At 52.2% G+C, this 16,869-nt stretch overlaps 4 protein-coding genes across 4 annotated transcripts; 2 read left to right on the top strand and 2 right to left on the bottom strand.

Annotated features, from left to right (window-relative positions):
• Positions 1-969: 969 nt before the first annotated feature.
• Positions 970-2,226, top strand: HO173_000174 (uncharacterized protein; the record flags this gene model as incomplete). The annotated part of the gene is made up of 4 exons (XM_037302125.1): positions 970-1,139; positions 1,209-1,298; positions 1,487-1,782; positions 1,883-2,226. 4 exons carry the CDS (start codon positions 970-972, stop codon positions 2,224-2,226), a joined length of 900 nt encoding a protein of 299 aa, XP_037170704.1.
• A 918-nt stretch (positions 2,227-3,144) lies between these two features.
• Positions 3,145-8,095, top strand: HO173_000173 (uncharacterized protein; the record flags this gene model as incomplete). The annotated part of the gene is made up of 3 exons (XM_037302124.1): positions 3,145-3,632; positions 3,693-5,974; positions 6,045-8,095. 3 exons carry the CDS (start codon positions 3,145-3,147, stop codon positions 8,093-8,095), a joined length of 4,821 nt encoding a protein of 1,606 aa, XP_037170703.1.
• A 1,574-nt stretch (positions 8,096-9,669) lies between these two features.
• On the bottom strand, positions 9,670-10,244 carry HO173_000172 (uncharacterized protein; the record flags this gene model as incomplete). The annotated part of the gene is made up of 3 exons (XM_037302123.1): positions 9,670-9,681; positions 9,775-9,947; positions 10,019-10,244. The coding sequence occupies 3 exons, from the start codon at positions 10,242-10,244 to the stop codon at positions 9,670-9,672; spliced, it is 411 nt and encodes a 136-aa protein (XP_037170702.1).
• A 680-nt stretch (positions 10,245-10,924) lies between these two features.
• On the bottom strand, positions 10,925-16,349 carry HO173_000171 (uncharacterized protein; the record flags this gene model as incomplete). Its single annotated transcript, XM_037302122.1, has 2 exons — positions 10,925-13,804; positions 13,950-16,349. 2 exons carry the CDS (start codon positions 16,347-16,349, stop codon positions 10,925-10,927), a joined length of 5,280 nt encoding a protein of 1,759 aa, XP_037170701.1.
• Between the last annotated feature and the right edge of the window lie 520 nt (positions 16,350-16,869).

The raw sequence follows: 16,869 nt of genomic DNA, 5'->3' as shown, positions 1-16,869 counted from the left end.
GCATCTCTGCCGCTTGATCGCATTCGAATACTCCAGCATGAACTCGAAGCCTCCTGAGCTCTCACACGTTCCGCTGTGCGCTCCACATCGACACAGCGATATCCGCCAGCTACGGACCCGTTTCCAAAACTGGCCCCAGATGTAACCAGACGCCGCAAAGTCTGGTCATCATCTTCCCCTCCTCGACCGACTTCATGCGATGGAAACGGCGATCCCTACAGGAATTTGACCGAAGTTCCCCATTGATCCTTAACAGCACATCATGCGTTGTGCCGACTACCGAAAGCCCCCTCAAGTGGAAGTTAGTCTCGCACTGTTGCAATGCATGACACCTGCGCACAAGGACATCCTGCCTTAGCGTGCGCTGATCGATATTTGGATCGACTGGCTGTTGAGACTCGGCAGCCGAGGTGTACGGAGAGCATTCGGAGAGTGCTCCGTGTTTCAAACAGGCTTGATGGAGGGAAAGCAATCGGCTTCTTTGGCTTGGAAGATAAACAGGTAGCCAAGGCAGATCAAGCGAGACTGGCAGAAGCAGATTTGCGTCAGGCTGTACTATAATGCGGAGACCTTTTCGCTCTGCTGCTTGATAGGCACATAGGGAAATATTGAAAAGGTAGCAATAGAGCGGAAAACAACCGCAGCATCTTCAAAGATCAGCAAACGATCGTCGTCCGACCCAGACATTTGACACGACTGATCCTTTTACAAGCTTTGAACCGTCGAGATGACCATTCCGTTACGACTGGGGTGAGCCTGTCAAGCTCAGGGGAGCTCGAAAATATGTACCTCCTCAGGACCCGGAACAGGCAGGTCCGGTCACTTCTTTCAGCCCTACCATGCACACTAAAATTCTTCTGAAACATCACCACTTGGGCAATTGAAACAGACATGAGTGGAGGAATCCTACACCGAGCAACGACCCTTGTCATAGCATCATTACATAACATTCAAGCGGTGCACCATGCAATGGCATCAGCGGCTTGTGGTCTTGCATGCCGTAATTTGCGCGTGACGGCACCGCGATTGCGTGCAGGCCTGCGCACACCGTTGCGGCTGAGAGCGGTCAATGAGAAAAGTCAGATTTGGACCTGGGCGAACCGTGAGAGGATAGGTGGGGTGGATGGCGGCCTGGAGAGGTAGGGGGCTTGGCCTGAGAGTCGTTTTATGAGCTCCAGGGACGAGGACTGACGGGTTGGGTAATGCAGGATACAATGGGCTGAGAGGTTCCAGAGGGAGCAGCGAAGGTATCTGGCTGATGGCGGGAGGAAGGATGGAGACAAGGAAACGGAGAAGAGGTATGTTGGAATAACATTCCGCTCTCGGACTTGTTGACCACTTCTCTGCGCCTTGTGCTGCTCTGCCTGCGTTTGGACCTTCGATTGCATGAAAACTCACGGCGCGCCCTACCAACTTCCCTGGGCCTCATGTTCCACCAAGCTGCTTTCTTCTCCTCCCACTTGCTCTCCGCTAACGGGCTTCACAGACCTTCCCCTCTCTCCATCCTCCTACCCGTCCACGAAAACATCTACACCCTGCCCAACATCCTGACCTTCTCGCGCCTTGTCGCGGCCCCGGTAGTCGGCTATCTGATCGTCCATGATATGCACATGCCGGCTCTGGGCTTGTTTGTGTACGCAGGCGTCACGGATTTGGTTGATGGCTGGATCGCGCGGAAGTGGGGTCTGCAGACCGTGGTGGGCACTGTGATTGATCCGATGGCGGACAAGGCGTTGATGACGGTTGTGACGGTCACGTTGGCTATGAAGGGGGCGCTGCCTGGTGAGTGGTTACACCGAGCAATACTCGTTCGCCCATACGTTTTGCTGTATAGCAGCAAGGTCGATCGGTACGACATCGAATGATCCTAATGCTTCAACAGTGCCGCTCGCCGTCCTCATCCTAGGCCGCGACATACTCCTCGGTCTCTCTGCCTTATACTACCGCTACATTTCCCTCCCTCTTCCGCGCACCTTTACCCGCTACTGGGATTTCTCGCTCCCCAGCGCAGAAGTGCGGCCCACTACGATTTCTAAAATCAACACGTTTCTACAGCTAGGGTTGATCGGAGCTACGATGTCTGGGCTGGCCATGGGAGGATTGGGGGAGACGGCGCAGACCGCGTTGGAAATCAGTTGGTGGGTGGTTGGGACGACGACGTTGTGGAGTGGGGGGAGTTATTTGTGGGGGAAGGATATTGTGAGGATACTGAGCAAGAAGTCGTGATCGGGTAACGAGTCTTCGCGGATTTCAAGCCTGAAAATGTTATGACCAGAATGGCTACTTGCAATGAAGCAAGCCGATGGCAGCACTGGCAGCACTGGCTCAGACCTGGACTAGAGGGGAGAGGTGAAGAAAGGCACCCCCTCACGAACAAGGGTTTCGCAGGGCGAGGAGCCGCGGAACTGCAAATGTCAAGGTTTAAAGAGGAAGTGCAACAATTCTCGCGTGTGGCCTCACAATTCGGAAGTTCCAATAGTACATCGCAGCGAAGCCGTTGTTCGACAGTGTGCCGTCTCGTAGCCAAGCAGAAGCAACGAGTACTCTGTCTTTCCAAATTCGTTCGTGTCATGGCTTGAAAACTTACAAGCATGAAATCTATACAATATTTAGAGTAGCGAATGCGCCGTTTGGAAGGCATCTTTCCCTTCAAAATCGCCACGGATCCAGAATATTTGATTGATATGGCCACCGCTAGCGCCGACATTTGCGGGCAAGGCTGAGTTGGAGTTCCATCGCTCGCCTTTCCGACGTCTTTCTTTATCGCGCGCTCACAAGGCGAAGGTGACGAATCAGTTCTCCCGAGTAAATGTTAGAGCGTTCTTGTGAGCAATTGGCACAATGCAAGCTAACGGCGAGAGTATGATCGCCCACGATGATGCTTGCGGCTGAGCCTCGATGCTGCGCGAGTACTGCGCGGGCAAGGCTATGCAATTGCTCTTGACATTCCTTCTGCCAATTTAGAGACACACTCCAGTCTTACAATCACTCTCAAGGCCTACAAGATGGCCTCGTGAACCTATGTCCCTGTGTTCTCTTTCTACGTCTCCTCGAGTACTTGCCATGAGGAAGATACTGGAGGCTTCGTGGATCGATCGATTTTGTGTTTTCGTACAGTTGATCATCTGATGAGACCCATCGACTATGGCAGGATTAGGCATCATAGCTTCCGTCGTCCAGATCGCAGACGTCGGCCTTCGCCTCAGCATCAAACTCTACACCTTTGGCGAAATAGTCGCCAGCGCAGACCGTTCCGTCATCTCCATCTCAAAGGATGTCTCCCTTACGTCTGGGGTGTTGAAAGAGCTTGGGCACATACTTGATAAGGACAAGGAAACTGGGACATTCTCGGAGAATGCCGTCCAAACCGCAGATGGCGTCGTCAAGGAGTGTCTGGAGGTGTTTCAGGAGATGGAGAACATATTGGTGAAGAAATTGCCCAGTCTGGAACGTGGACGTAGGGAAGGGAAGGGAGGAGAGAGGGCGAAGAGGGCGACGATCATGTTGGAGAGGCTCAAGTGGGGGTATTTGCAGCCGAAGCTACAACTGCTGCGAAGCAATCTGGACAGACTGAAATCGACGCTCTTGTTGATGTTAAATGTTATCACTTACGCTAGGCAGGTGTCTGGGAAGTATGTCTCGGTTACTTGTGGGGTAGTACGCTGGTGGCAAGGAAGGCTGATCATGGGCAGAACCGAGCCGCCATCTGTGATCGCTGAGCAGAGGTCTCTCATCGAGGATCTGGCGCATTCGAACCGCGAATACATTCGCAAATTTGAAGGATTGAAGCTTGGAGTTGGGGGACCTGCAGTAGAGCATGTGGATGATGCTTTAAGCATTGGAGCATTCGAAGGGGAACCGAGCACTACAACAGGGTCACAGCCAGGAGCATCTACCCGCACATTTGAGAGGATGAAGCTTTCTATTGGAGGGATACCGCTACAGGACAGAAACAATCCTTGGGGCCTTGGATCCAGGGGGCCCACCACTGCGATAAATTCGTCGCCAAAAGCACCAAGCAGTGTGACAAGATCGCTGGCCACGCCGCCAAACGCAAACATCGAAAACGTGTTCATCAATACAAACGTACAGACTAAAAAGGCAATGCCACCAGTAGGAGAGCGAGGAATACCAACAACAGAGGCGTCGATGGGGTTGGACCAAGAAGTGCTCTTCAAGCAGCTTGAACATTATTCGATGCTCATCAGAAATTTACTGAAAGAGGTGGATGAAGCACAATATAAGGTCACATACAAGAGCCGATTGCGAGTGAAGGGCGGTATAGCAGGTCTCCATGAGGGTGAAAGGCAGGAGCTTGAGAAGATTTGGGGGTGCACGGCGCTGCAAAGTGCGGAAGAAAGACTTGATTCTCTCACGGAGGGACTGGAAGAACTGCCTAGGATGAATAGATTCGTGGCGAGAGACCCTGTCAAGATGTTCTCCCCTAGCAAGCTGAGGCTCAAGAGAACACCCCTGTCGATGGCGGCAAACCGTGGGCCCGACAGCAGAGAGCAAGAGGAGGCTTCCTTCTGGTTACCACAAGCCACACCGGATGGACGTTTGGTCTATTTGAATTCAATCACTGGGACATCCACGATGGAAAACCCTTCCAAAATGTCAATTTCGGTCAACGAGGCTGCCGCAAAACGGAGCAGGATCATCGGTATGTCTGAGAACAATCGAAATCCTATTGATAGGCTGGCTGGGGTCTACACAAGGAACGATTCCGTACCAGAGTCGGAATATTACCTTTCAGATAAGAAATACATCAAGATTTCGGACTCCGTCCCAAGAGCCTCGAGAGACAATCCGAGAATTGAGGAGTCATGCGCGCCAATCGCCGACACGGATATCAAGCCGGCAGGGGAGCGGACCAGAAAAAAAGCAGATCATGCTAGTACGTCGAGTGACATGAAGACCCGAACCTTAGGCCGCAAGAATGTCAAGGGTCTTGCGTTGAGCGCCGCACCAAAGGCGGTCCCTGCTCCGTCAGCGACTGGCACAGCGAGGGATGAAGTGGGGATGGAGCATTATCCTAATCTGTGGGAAGCAAGCATTGTTGGAGCAGCGGCTGGCGCAGGCGCTTTCACCTCACACCACCTATCGGGCCAATCAAGTGAAAACGGGCCTGTGCAGTTTCGAGACTCGAAACCCACGGTTGCTGAGTACTCCGATCGAGATCCTAATACGGACAAATGGCTAGAGCAGGAACATGAAAGGGAAGATCGCTGTCATGAATCCGAAAGTTTGAAATTAAAACTATATTCATTGGCTGACTACCAGAATATGACAAATTACACCGATGACGGCAGGGATGCCCCATACCTGGACAAAGTCACCGCTACGCAAGACCCACAGGCTGTAGCGCCGTTCAACCTTCGGATGGGGGATGATATGCCTCAATCGAAACCATCTTCCTTACTTGATCATCTTTGCGGAACCAAGGACGCTGGAGTAACACCAGATGGTACAGTGCTGATCGAGCAGTTCCGTGGATTGAAACGGAACTTCGAGCAAGAGCATCAAGAGACAGTTTACGGGAACCGAACGAGTGAGACAGAAGTCACCGCTCGCGCTAGTCAGAATACAGTACCTCTTCCGGAGGACAACGCCGCCTTGGATGCAAAATTCCCGCGTGCCATCGCTTCCTATTTCCGAGACCATGAAGGTTCAAAGATGCCTCAAGCCATAGCGCAGCGTTCCACATTGGCGGGTTCCCAAGAGTATCAAGATGCTTCACCCGGTGACATTGGAATTCCAGGACTCTCTGCGCGCAGTGACTGTTCTCAGAATGATGCGCTTGAAAGTCTCGCCGGCGCCAGAAATTCAAGGCCTTCTCGGTCTGTTTCTGATGGTATGGGAGAAAGACAGATGGATCGGGCTTTGAGAATCATGATTCCAGATCCTGATGGTGTATTGAAGCCTACCACTCTCCCTCCCCTTCGCAGGCCAGACCAAGGTCCTGTCCTCGAATGTCCATTCACCTTCCTTAAGTGCTTCAGACAATTTACCGTCTTAAACGAACGAGAATGGATTCAGCACAGTCTGGAACATTTTCGGACCAACGAAAAACGGCCGAGAAAGGTCGATCCGCCGAAGATCAACTCGTGCTGCTTTTGCTTCCAAAGGTTTCAAGCACCCATTGGTGTTGTCAGTTGGCGCGACCGCATGGACCACGTCAAGAATCATCATCATTGTTTGGGCCATCGTCTGGCGGCCGCTCGATATGACTTTGCCCTCATTGAATACTTTTGGCAAAATGGCTTACTGTCGTTGGCGGACTATCAGGGAATTGAAACCGAATTCTGTCAACAAGCATGGCAACAACATTGGCCACGCAGAGCAAGCGGATACATCGATTCTTAAGGGACTTCAGACCAACAAGCAAGGCATGGTTATCGGTCCTGAAGGCGTCCCGATCGCTCGTCTCGTGGAAGGCAAGGCAAACGAGCTTGTCGGCAAGATATGTGACGAGGACGGTCAGCTCTGGAATGATCTCGGCAAGGTCATCGGACGGTGCGAGCTTATCCCTGAGAATGAGCGCGAGGCTAAAGCTGAAGGTTCTTTCGCTGGGCTGGAGGGCTGTGTCGTTGTCAAGGATGGCATGATTGAAGACGAAAATAAACGTAGAGTTGGAGTCGTTGTCGAGGGCGATGCGACGCGACTTATTGGCCGTGCTGTTGATGAAGACGGAGATATCATTGACAATTATGGTAACGTCAAAGGTCATGCCGAGCTGTATGAGGAACCCCAAGAAGAAATGGCAGAACTGTCTTCCATGGGAGGGGACCTCGTCGAAAGTGCTGTGGATGAAGCAATAGAGCCCGTCACTCGATTCAAAATCGATGAAGAGGTGATCAATTCGCACGTCACGGGATCAGGGTACAGGCCACCCATGCGTCGTGCAGTTGCAGCATGCACAGCCTGTAGAGAACAGAGGGTCAAATGCGACAGGGCCGAGCCAATGTGTGTCCATTGCGAACAATACGGGGTAAAATGCATCTACAACAATAATACAAATCTGAGCCAAGGCGCTGGTCCAGACCTATCTTCTAATGTCAGACCCGGTGCAGATCGCCCAACGTTCCAGCGAGATGACAGCTTCTCAGACTCGGCTGCAGAAGCGAAGATGGAAGCCGACCGCAATTTTTTCAATGAACCGAAATCTGCAATCTCAAGTAGACATTACCTACTCTCTTTCAGCGACGACGTCCCCAACAGTGACCGGATTCTCGAGCGTGCCGATCCCCTACGGCCTCCCGCCTCTGATGCAGAGAAGCGCATTCAAAAGCAAGCCGATACTTTTCAGTGCACATTATGCCCGAAGAAGTTCACTCGCGCTTACAACTTACGATCTCACCTCCGGACCCATACTGGGGAGCGACCTTTTCTATGCACAGTCTGCGGCGAATCTTTCGCGCGCCTGTTCGATCTCAAAAGACATGCGGCGCTGCACAGCGGAGAGGAATCTCATTCCGACGAGCGCGATCCTGGTAGCGATGTCGATTCAAAGGCATCGATGAAGAGAGGAGAAGAGAGTTCAACACATACGCGTCCCCAAGAAAAAGACCGGAAATTCATTTGGCCGGAGTTGGGGGACGACTCTCCGGACATCATAATTCCTGTCGGCACATCGTATGATGCGGCCGCCCCTTCATCCATCGACAACGCCTACTTGACTGAAGGTGACGAAGAGCAGAAAAACAGATTTATGGAGACGACAGACGAGTACAAAGAGTTAATGGACGAGAATGTCCTTGGTCAAGACTTTCACCAGCAGGCACGCATGCAACAGCATCGAAGTGCACTCGACGCATCAGCTCTCATGGAAGAACCCTCAGGTCCAACCTCTCCTCGTTATACCTGGTCTTTTTCAGCACCCACGGAGTTCAAGTTTCCAGAGACGCAAGATACGGCAGCGGCGCGAACTAGAATCCAGGATCCAGGCATTGACTTGGATTTAGTGGATAGCGTGCTGGAAAGAGGGAGCTCTGAGAGGTGGCAGCGCGGAAGCGAACAAGGCGATCCGGGGATGGCGGATATGGAGTTGGTAGATCGCCTCGTTTTCTTGTGGACCACGGTGAAGCATTTGTAAGATGGTGATGACAGAGCACGCAGCAGCGGTCTTCATTCAGAGGTTCCTATGACCGAAAATCGCAAAGGCCTTCAAATCTTTGGAGATGCATTGAGCTTTGGCATGGGTGGAGGCCTGATGATTTTACAGGATTTGATGAGTCAATATTGCGAAAGGCGGAAGTGATAACTCGCGGGCGCACGGGTGTCTTTGTATGGATGCCTGGATGGTATTGTTTTACATGATCGGCTTTGGCCGCATTTGGGATCACCTTCCCCGTCATAGAATGTCATACCTGGGTCAGGAACGTTTATTCCACCTGCAAAACCCTCATGGAGACGACGCCGCTGACCGTCCGGCCGTATTTCTAACGTGCATTTCTCCTCAACGATTAGGAATCTGTGGGGACCTAGCGATCACAGATTGACCCGAACGCCAGCCCCTTACGCTCGGCAAAACATCTGTCTCGGTAGCCTACTCACCTTTAAACCAGCAAGCTCCAGCCTCATTCACCGACCGACCTTTCCCCCCAGCCCGTGTCCCCAACGCCGGCGCCGTCGCGGCGTCCCCTGTTACCCCGTCGACCCCGAAAAGGGCCTCGGCCCCGGCCTCGGCCCCGTATTCCCCCAAACCGAGGACGGAGACACCTCCTTCCCCGCCCCCCCAAGACATCGCCATCAACCCCTCACCTCAAACAGCCCTCTCCGTCACCATCCGCGGCGACGGCGGAAACCCAGAGCCTCAGCTACGCCTTCCCCCAGCCAAGACTACAATACCAACCAAACCAAACCCAAACCAACATCAACATCAACATCAACATCAAACATCAACCCCCACCCCGCCCCTCCCCCACTTCATCCCCAGCCTCAAACTTCCCCCCCACCACCACCACCACCCACCCCCCCCCCCCCTTTCCACAACTCCCGGCCCCGCCCGCCCGCCTTCCTGCCACGACGTGGCGCACCCGACCGAGCCCGCGCATCGCCCCTCACCCGTCAACCCGTCCGTCCCCCGGGCCAGAGCGCGTGCGTCGCCGCGGTCCGCGAAGGCACTCTTTTTTGATAAACGTGCTGAGGATCGGTGCGGACGGGGTCCGAGGGTTTGGACGTGGTTGGGATTTGTGGGGGTGGGGGAAGGGGGATTTGTGGACTGGGTGTGCAGGGGTTTTGGTATCTTCGAGGTGGTGGGGGGTGAGGGGGGATGGGTGGCGGTTTGGGTCGGTGCCTTATTAGAAGGGGGAGGGGTGGTAGTAGCACCTACGGTACAGGGATAGGTAAGGTAAGACTGATTGCTGGAAGCGAGGAATGCGGGCACTACCCTTTGGTTCGGCTGGGGTGGGTGTATCACCAAGGTTGGGTTAGACGGAAGAGGTAAATTTCCCGTCTGCTCGATTTCATCATTATGGATATCAAAACAAATTTCATACAGAGAGAGAGGCCAGGATCCACCTCCATCCGAAGCGCCAATCCCCCATTCCACGCCCCTTCTCGCAACATGAACAAATCACAGGCCTGATAATCTAGTACTACCCAGGCCAGGACCTCTAGCCTTCCAGTCAGCAAATCCCCCACTCACTCCCTCAGCCCTACCCCTTCCTACCCAAACACCTAAACAACAGTCAGCTTACCCCCCATCCCCACCGAGAGCAGACAAAGTCTCCCTCCACAGCACAAGATTCCCGCACAGGGGGGGTTACGCACAGGCTTCTGCTCCGCCCCCTCGACCGCCTTCGAATACGCCATCCGATCCTTGCAGTAAAACTCCACCGCGGTCGTTTTGAAATCCCGCACCGCCTTGTCGTCGATGCCGCCCGCCTTGATGCACACGGCGTCGGGCATGACTTCGAGTTCCGTGTAGAGACTGCTTCCGCAATCTTGCGGCCGCGCTTCGCCGTCAGCGCACTTGGCTCCCTATCCTGACCGTTGGGGGGGGGGAGTGGCGTACCGCCGCAGAACCAATGGTCATTGATCTTGCCGGAATCGCCTTTGATCTTGTAGCTTTTGGGGCTGCCTTTGATGACTTTGAAGTCTTTGCGCGGGACGACGACGTTGGAGGTGTAGGCGCCACCGGACCATTTCTGGCAGTCGGTGCAGTGGCAGAGGGCTGTCACCATGGGTTCGCCGGTGTATTCGTACTCAATGGCGGAGCACATGCAGGAGCCTTTTGTCATTGTGGGCGAAGTGATAGGGGGGACTTGTTGATGGTGTTTTGGTATCGTCTTGGTCACTTGGTTCAAGATAGAGAGTTGGAAGGCAATGATGGGAGTCAAGAAAGGAAGAGGCGGTAGATAAGTAGACATCTTATAGTAAGATATGAAGCAAGGAATGCGGTAGGCGGTTGAAAGTGATGTCAATAGAGACCAAACCTCCCGAAGAGCCGACATGCGAGTGCGGGGTGAAGCTCCCACGCCAAAAAAGCGCCCATAGACCCTCAAAGACCCTCATGGACCCTCATGGGCCCGTTCATCCGATCTAAAACATTCCGACACTTACCTATCCCGATCTTAGCTTAACCCAACATTTGTCAAAGTCATAGTCAAAGAAAGGAAAAGATGTGATGCGTGACGACGATGCGCATTAGCATGAGAGCCAGCTTGGTAAGGCATGATAAGATCCCCATGGAATAGATATCACCTCAGGGGAAGATTGTACACGAATGATGAGGAAACAATCCTGCGCTGACATGGTCAGGGTAACTTCAGCCTATCCATGACCGGGTTAAGGGCCGGCTCGACAACGCCTGTTACCGTATGCTAGACCTATCCATTCCTATATCCTTCTAGACCCTTCGTATCGCCCTGATAATCGTCCGGCAAAAGCCTCTTCGTACATCATACCATTCATGCTGAAATCAGTCTATGTCCACCAATCGATTCTGCAGATGGGTAGGTCGGATTGGATCCGGAGGTAGAGTCGGTCCTCCAGTAGAATTTGACCATTGTTGCGCGCCGATCTTGGAGGCAATCTTACCGAAGTATTGGATGACCATGGCTTCGGTGTAGTAGCTGTGCTGCGCGGAGTGATCGGAGACTAGATTATGCGACAATTCGTGTGCCATAACGACACACCAGTACACAATAGCATCGGTCTTGTTTCCCTGTTGCACTAATGGCAAGTGCAAGTTTTCAAAGTATCTGTAATTGAAGAAGAGAGCTTTGCTTTGATTGAAAGCAATGGTGCTACCAGCGTCATCGTAGAAGATGTGCACCGTAGAGCGATTGAGAGCGAAGACATCGGCGCAGTCCAACAGAACTGTAGCGAAGAGTTTCAAGGCGGAGACATTGGCTTCCATGAATTTGGTGGCATTCAGGCCATTTGCGGCGACGGTGTTAGATAGAAAGATCCGGACCTTAGAGGTCTCCCCAATAAGTGATATATCTTGGCCTGGTCTTGCGTCACAATATGATCCACCTGCCTCTTTAACGTCGTTTACAGCTGGCTGGCTGATCACGCTTGCTGTGTTGTGCGCTCGGGAAGCTTGAATGGCGTTGACTAGATTTTGCTGGAGGTGATGCGGTGCCGTTACAGTCTCTGGCTGTGGGATCTGCGTTTGTGAAACATGTCCTTCATTCTGTGAATATGGCGGCGGTGCATCATCCCGAGGAGCCTCAATGACACGATTTTTGCCTCTGCTTGCAGGATTGTTTTGGACGGACGGCCGCTGATTGTCGAATCCGAATTGCTTACGTATGCCAGAGAACAAGCCTCGGGGTCTGTCCATAATAGGCTCTGCCTCAACTGAATTAGTCAAGCTTGGACGATCGGGCGAGTCGGGGAAGATCCCCGGCATTGCGTTCTGTTGGGCCTTTGCGGCGCTCGCGGCGTGTGCTTCTTTCCAAGCTGCTTCGCGCTCTTTGATCTCCCGTTGTTGCTCCTCTTGTTGCTGCTTGAGAGCCTCATCGGCGATGCGAGCTTCCGTTTCCTTCTGTTGCATGATTCGGCCTACATTGTAACCTCTCGAGCGTAGCTTCTGCAGACTGGATTCCAATATCATCTCGAGCATAAAGATGTATTGGGGCTTCGAGCGCTGCAGTAAAACAGGCACCAGGGCCTGACTGACCTCGAGCATATCGTAGCCTTTGGAAATGATATACAGTATTGGCTTGTCGCTGTGGACCACAGCGCTCCTAGACTCTCGGTGACTCAAGTTGTACCCCCGCAGCGACCTCCTAAGAGCAATTGTCTGCACGCATTTCACCTTGAGATTCTGCTCTATCCATTTTGCATTGTGCTTAATCATTTCAGAGGAGTAGTCGTGTAGGAAGAGCCGCGATCGCTCGTGAAGTAATTGTTGTAGTTTCAACGCTGACGTTTGGTCCTTCGAGACCATGCCGATGCTTTGTTGTTCCTCGAGGAGACTGGCGACCTCAGGAGCGCCGAGACTGTGGTAGAACTCCTCAAGAGTCTCCTCCATAGGAGCCGCCAGAAGACTCGATTTGAACAGGTTATAGGTGATGATGTCATCTACAATGACCACCTGGCTGGCGTTTGCAAGTTCCCAGGACTTAATCCCGGACTCTTCCTCCTCTTCGTATTCGCCTTTCGATAACTTCGAGCTGATCTCTCTATATGCGAGCAGGCATTTAGCCGCCTTCATCTCCTTGACCAAGGCTTTGTCTTTCTTCAAAGTGCGCCAAGAAGCTGCCACACTCCGTAGCAACTCCAAATACCTGGTGTCGCCGAGCACCGAAAAGATTCTCGCTGGCTCGCGAACCAAAAGCTTTGTCAACTCAGTCGTGCTAGGTTCGTGCTTGGAACCGACCCTTAAGAGAAAGGTATTGGCTTCCTGACCGAAATCGACATAATCAAAGACATCTGCGTACTTCTCGCCATCGCCAAGAAAGCAGATGCGAGGCGGTATATGTACGATTCGCTCTGAACTTTCGGACTTTGGGCTGGCGATACTGCTCGACTTGGACATCACAGGGACTATGGAAGCCCCACTGAGTGTCTCCGCATATCGGTCGTGCATCTCTGACAGCCGACTCGCAAAATAGGCGAAGACTTCGCGGGCATTGCGTTTAGATTGTGGTGGATTGCTGATTAAGCGGCTGACACATTCTGCAATCGGTGGGTCAGGCTTGACGCCAAACTTTAAAGCGTGGACGTGCAGGTCGTGTCGCAAAACATCAAAGCCCATGATAGCTGCGCGCTCGTTCGAGAAACAGTCGTTCGGACTTGCCACCTTCTTTTCCGAGCCTTCGATGGGTAGATATCCAGACGTCACGCTTGTGTGATCGTACTGGGAATAGCCTTTCGTTTGGTGGTAATCAATGAAATATCTCAAAGCCTGATCCCGGAGGGGCAGATCTCCACTTGCAGCTGCAGTTGACATAATATGAATGAGGTCTGGGTAGCCTGGATACGGGCGTAATCCAAGAACTTTAAGAAACTTGCCCTCCTGGCTTTCAGGACGATAGATACCTGGCCAATGCATAGTACGCAGCTTGAGCCGTCTGAGCGCCTGGTCGGGCTCAAAAAGCTCCGAGGCCTGGTAACGTTCGGCGGAAGGCTGGAGAGCTTCTGTTTCCGCTGGACATATTTTCATTGTCCTCAATCGCTTGATATCGGCAGCTGGAATGTCATTTTGGACCGATGCCAAGTATTTGATAAGATCCACATGGCTCCATTTCCTCGAAGAAGCGGGAATCTGCGTCTTGTTTGAGGTGGTCGACGGGGTTAGGTCCATCAATCGATCAAAAACGACCCCGATGTCTATTGTTTTTCGTACCTGAAGAGTTCATTAGCAAGGAAACAACGCATATTTGACGCAGTGAAAAGGGTGACAGCTCATCAAAGTAGCGCGAGCTAGCAAGAATGGAAGAGATTAAATGGAGGTGTGCAGTCTAAGGAATTGGAGCCATAGGAACGCGTACTTGCAACGCCGTCAATAACTTGTCTTTCACTGAATGAAGGCCAGTGACCACGGGAAGGTCATCAAATAGCTTTACCGAGGGGAAGTAGGCGTCAGCTGGCTTCTTCATGCCCATCTTAGTCGGTATCACGGTCCGCGGTGCCAGTAAATCAATGACAGTTGACTTGGATGACTGGCTTAATCCCTCCCACTGTTTGGATATTATGGGTAGGACGCTGCTGGCGAAAGCAGGTGACGTGGTGATATCCTGGTCGGACGAGAGGGCACCACGGCCACCAGTATTCTCGATGAGCCATCGGAGCCATGGAACTAGATGCAGATCCTCAAAATCTAGCATTTCCAATTCAGATTTACTAATCTTCTTGGTGAATTTGAAAGGCAGCGTGTTTGGTGGAATAGGCATCTCTGGTGGGATCCTCGAAACATTGAGAAAGTGCTTCATTTCTGCCAAGACGATAACCCTCCCACTGCCATCTTCATCGTCATTTGCAACAGCAACATCAAGCAGAGACCGAATCACTACCCCGTCGATCTCATTGATTTTTGCTTTATGCCCAAGCCATTCTAAGAACCGCCGGAGCTGTGCCGCGTCCAAAGCTTTTCCTTCCAATTCTGACTTGATGTCCGATATCGTGACCTCGGTAATGACGCCATAATCTATCAGCTTTTTGATGACTCCAACGCCTGCCAAAGCTTCAGGCAGCAGGGGTATGCCTTCGACAAATCCGAGTTCCTCATGTGCAATGCGTACTTGGGATGATGGCAGAACTCCTTGAGTTGATAATGTAGCTATCGTTGTCTTTTGGTTGCAGGTCCAGAACGCTTCCTCCATCAGTGTCCCAACCTCGGAGGATGGTGTTGACTCATTCCACGTAAAAGTTTTGTGGAGATACAGCGTTTCGGGGAGCAATGCAACGATGTCATCTTTGACCACGTGGTTCCTTTCCGCGACCTTTAATGCTCGAGAAAGCTTCTCCTTCAACTCCAAAGCTTCATTGCCCCAGGATACCCGCGCGACAATGCCAGCGACACGCAAAAGCTCGACGTTCCATACTCTGATGAATCGGTTATTCAAGTCAATAGACTCCCGCTCGACGGTAGGGATGATCGACGGTGTGCTAATATGAACGTTTAGACCGGTGGTTTGATTTGTTGTGAAGCCAATGAACACGCGTCCCTTGCCGTCAGTGGGGATGAATGTCCCAAAGATTCTGGGTGCCATGGAAGCTTTACCGGAGGAGGTCGAAGCTATTTGCTCATCGTATGATGCACTGAGAAGGGAGACTGTTGTAGTCTTGGGAGGAGGCTTCTTTGTGGCTCTCTCGAGCTCCGAGCTGAAGCTTTGGCTGACGAGAGTCCGGACTGTGGCCTTATTGACATGCAGAAATATCGTAGCATTAGAATCACCCATAAGATCTTCCTCTAGACTCTCCTGGATTTGCTTCTCTTCTGTCGCCGCTCTCTCGAGAGCTGCGCTGTTCGAGGCACCAGGAGCCAGCCTGGAGAAGAACCCACGCAGGGACTGACTCGACTGAGCTCCCTTGACGGTCGAACCCGACCCAACGCTTAGATTATTCAAGGCGGCTTTCGGCTTCCACTCCACGACTTTCAACCAATGTGCATCCAGCTGGGCAGCTTCTTTAGTGATATCAGCCACATGCATCAAGCCTTCTCGTGTTTTCCTCTCCACCTCTTTCGGTATCTGTAGACCAACGCTCGGAGCAACCTTCTTGTTCAATGTGATTATCCTCCATTCATCTAGCCACATCTCGATAGATTCGAGCCCAACAAATGTAAGGCTGCTCGTGAGAAATTGACACAGCGATAGCAAAGACGGGATCGGAGAGGTACGGTTGCGCATAGGAAGAACGAATGTGGTGTTGTTAGTCTGGCCGTTCGGCAAAGCCAAGCTCTTCGTAAACAGGGCATCCTTTTGCCAGTAAAACGCCAAAGCTTCTTTCCCCGAGGAAACAAATGGCTCCTCGCAGTCCGCAAAGACACTGTAGAAGCCCACACCAAAAGCACCAATTTTTGTCTCATCTGGGTTACCTTCAGCGATCTTTTTCAGCCTGGACCAGTCCGTACCTTTGAACACTTCGCCGTTGTTCTCGACTATCGTGGACTTCAGCGTATGATGTAACAGTACATGCTTCAGTTGGGCCGATGGATCCGAGCTTTGCGGAACCGGCACTGTCGGTGAGGGCGAAGTCTCAAATTTGATAATAACTTTCGAGGCTGACGCGTCGGCAGCGTTCTGGAGGAGTTCTCTGAGCGTAGTCCATTCTCCCGAGTATCGTGCTAGGACTTTGTCTATGAGAGCGCGAGTGTTGACTGTAACAGCTTCATCGTTGCCCGCGCCCATGGTCTGCGCCCTCAGCGCATCGTAGTCGAGCTTCGCCATCGTAGACAAGCTTGTACGAGAGTGTTCCTTCAAGAATCGCTCATCTCCTGGAACGCGGGTCTGTCTTGCAGTGTACTCCGGAAAGGGTGTTGTTCCGTGTCGAAGCTATAGATCAAACAAAGAGCTCTCAAGTATTGTAACAGGTACTACAACGCGAACGCCAGGGCAATGCAAAAGCGACAAGGCTCAGAAGGCAAGAAGTGAATCATATGTATCAGAAGTGGCGAGCCCAGCTGTCATGTAGGCGGAGCTACTGCTTAATTCCGGTGTCGTTGTTATATCAAATGACATGTATCCCCATCATCTGTCCCTGCCTCGAAACATTTCTCTACAATATGTTGACTGTCTTCCATCGCAGGCTCCCCTTCATAGTGTGCAAAGCCTACGGTGCTGGCTTTTGAAAAAACTCGATGGTAGAGGCGTTTGCCCCTCTGACACAGCAGAGGTCATGGACTCTCACTTGACTAGGCTACACTTCCTGCTTGTCTCGCAGGCTCCTCGAAAACCCGCACACGACCTA

This window comes from Letharia columbiana, assembly GCF_014066305.1.
Source record: "Letharia columbiana isolate WasteWater2 chromosome Unknown Sc0000000_s0, whole genome shotgun sequence".
Classification (NCBI taxonomy): domain Eukaryota; kingdom Fungi; phylum Ascomycota; class Lecanoromycetes; order Lecanorales; family Parmeliaceae; genus Letharia; species Letharia columbiana.
The sequence above is the reverse complement of the archived record's forward strand: the minus strand, read 5'-3'. Positions and strand labels throughout refer to the sequence as shown.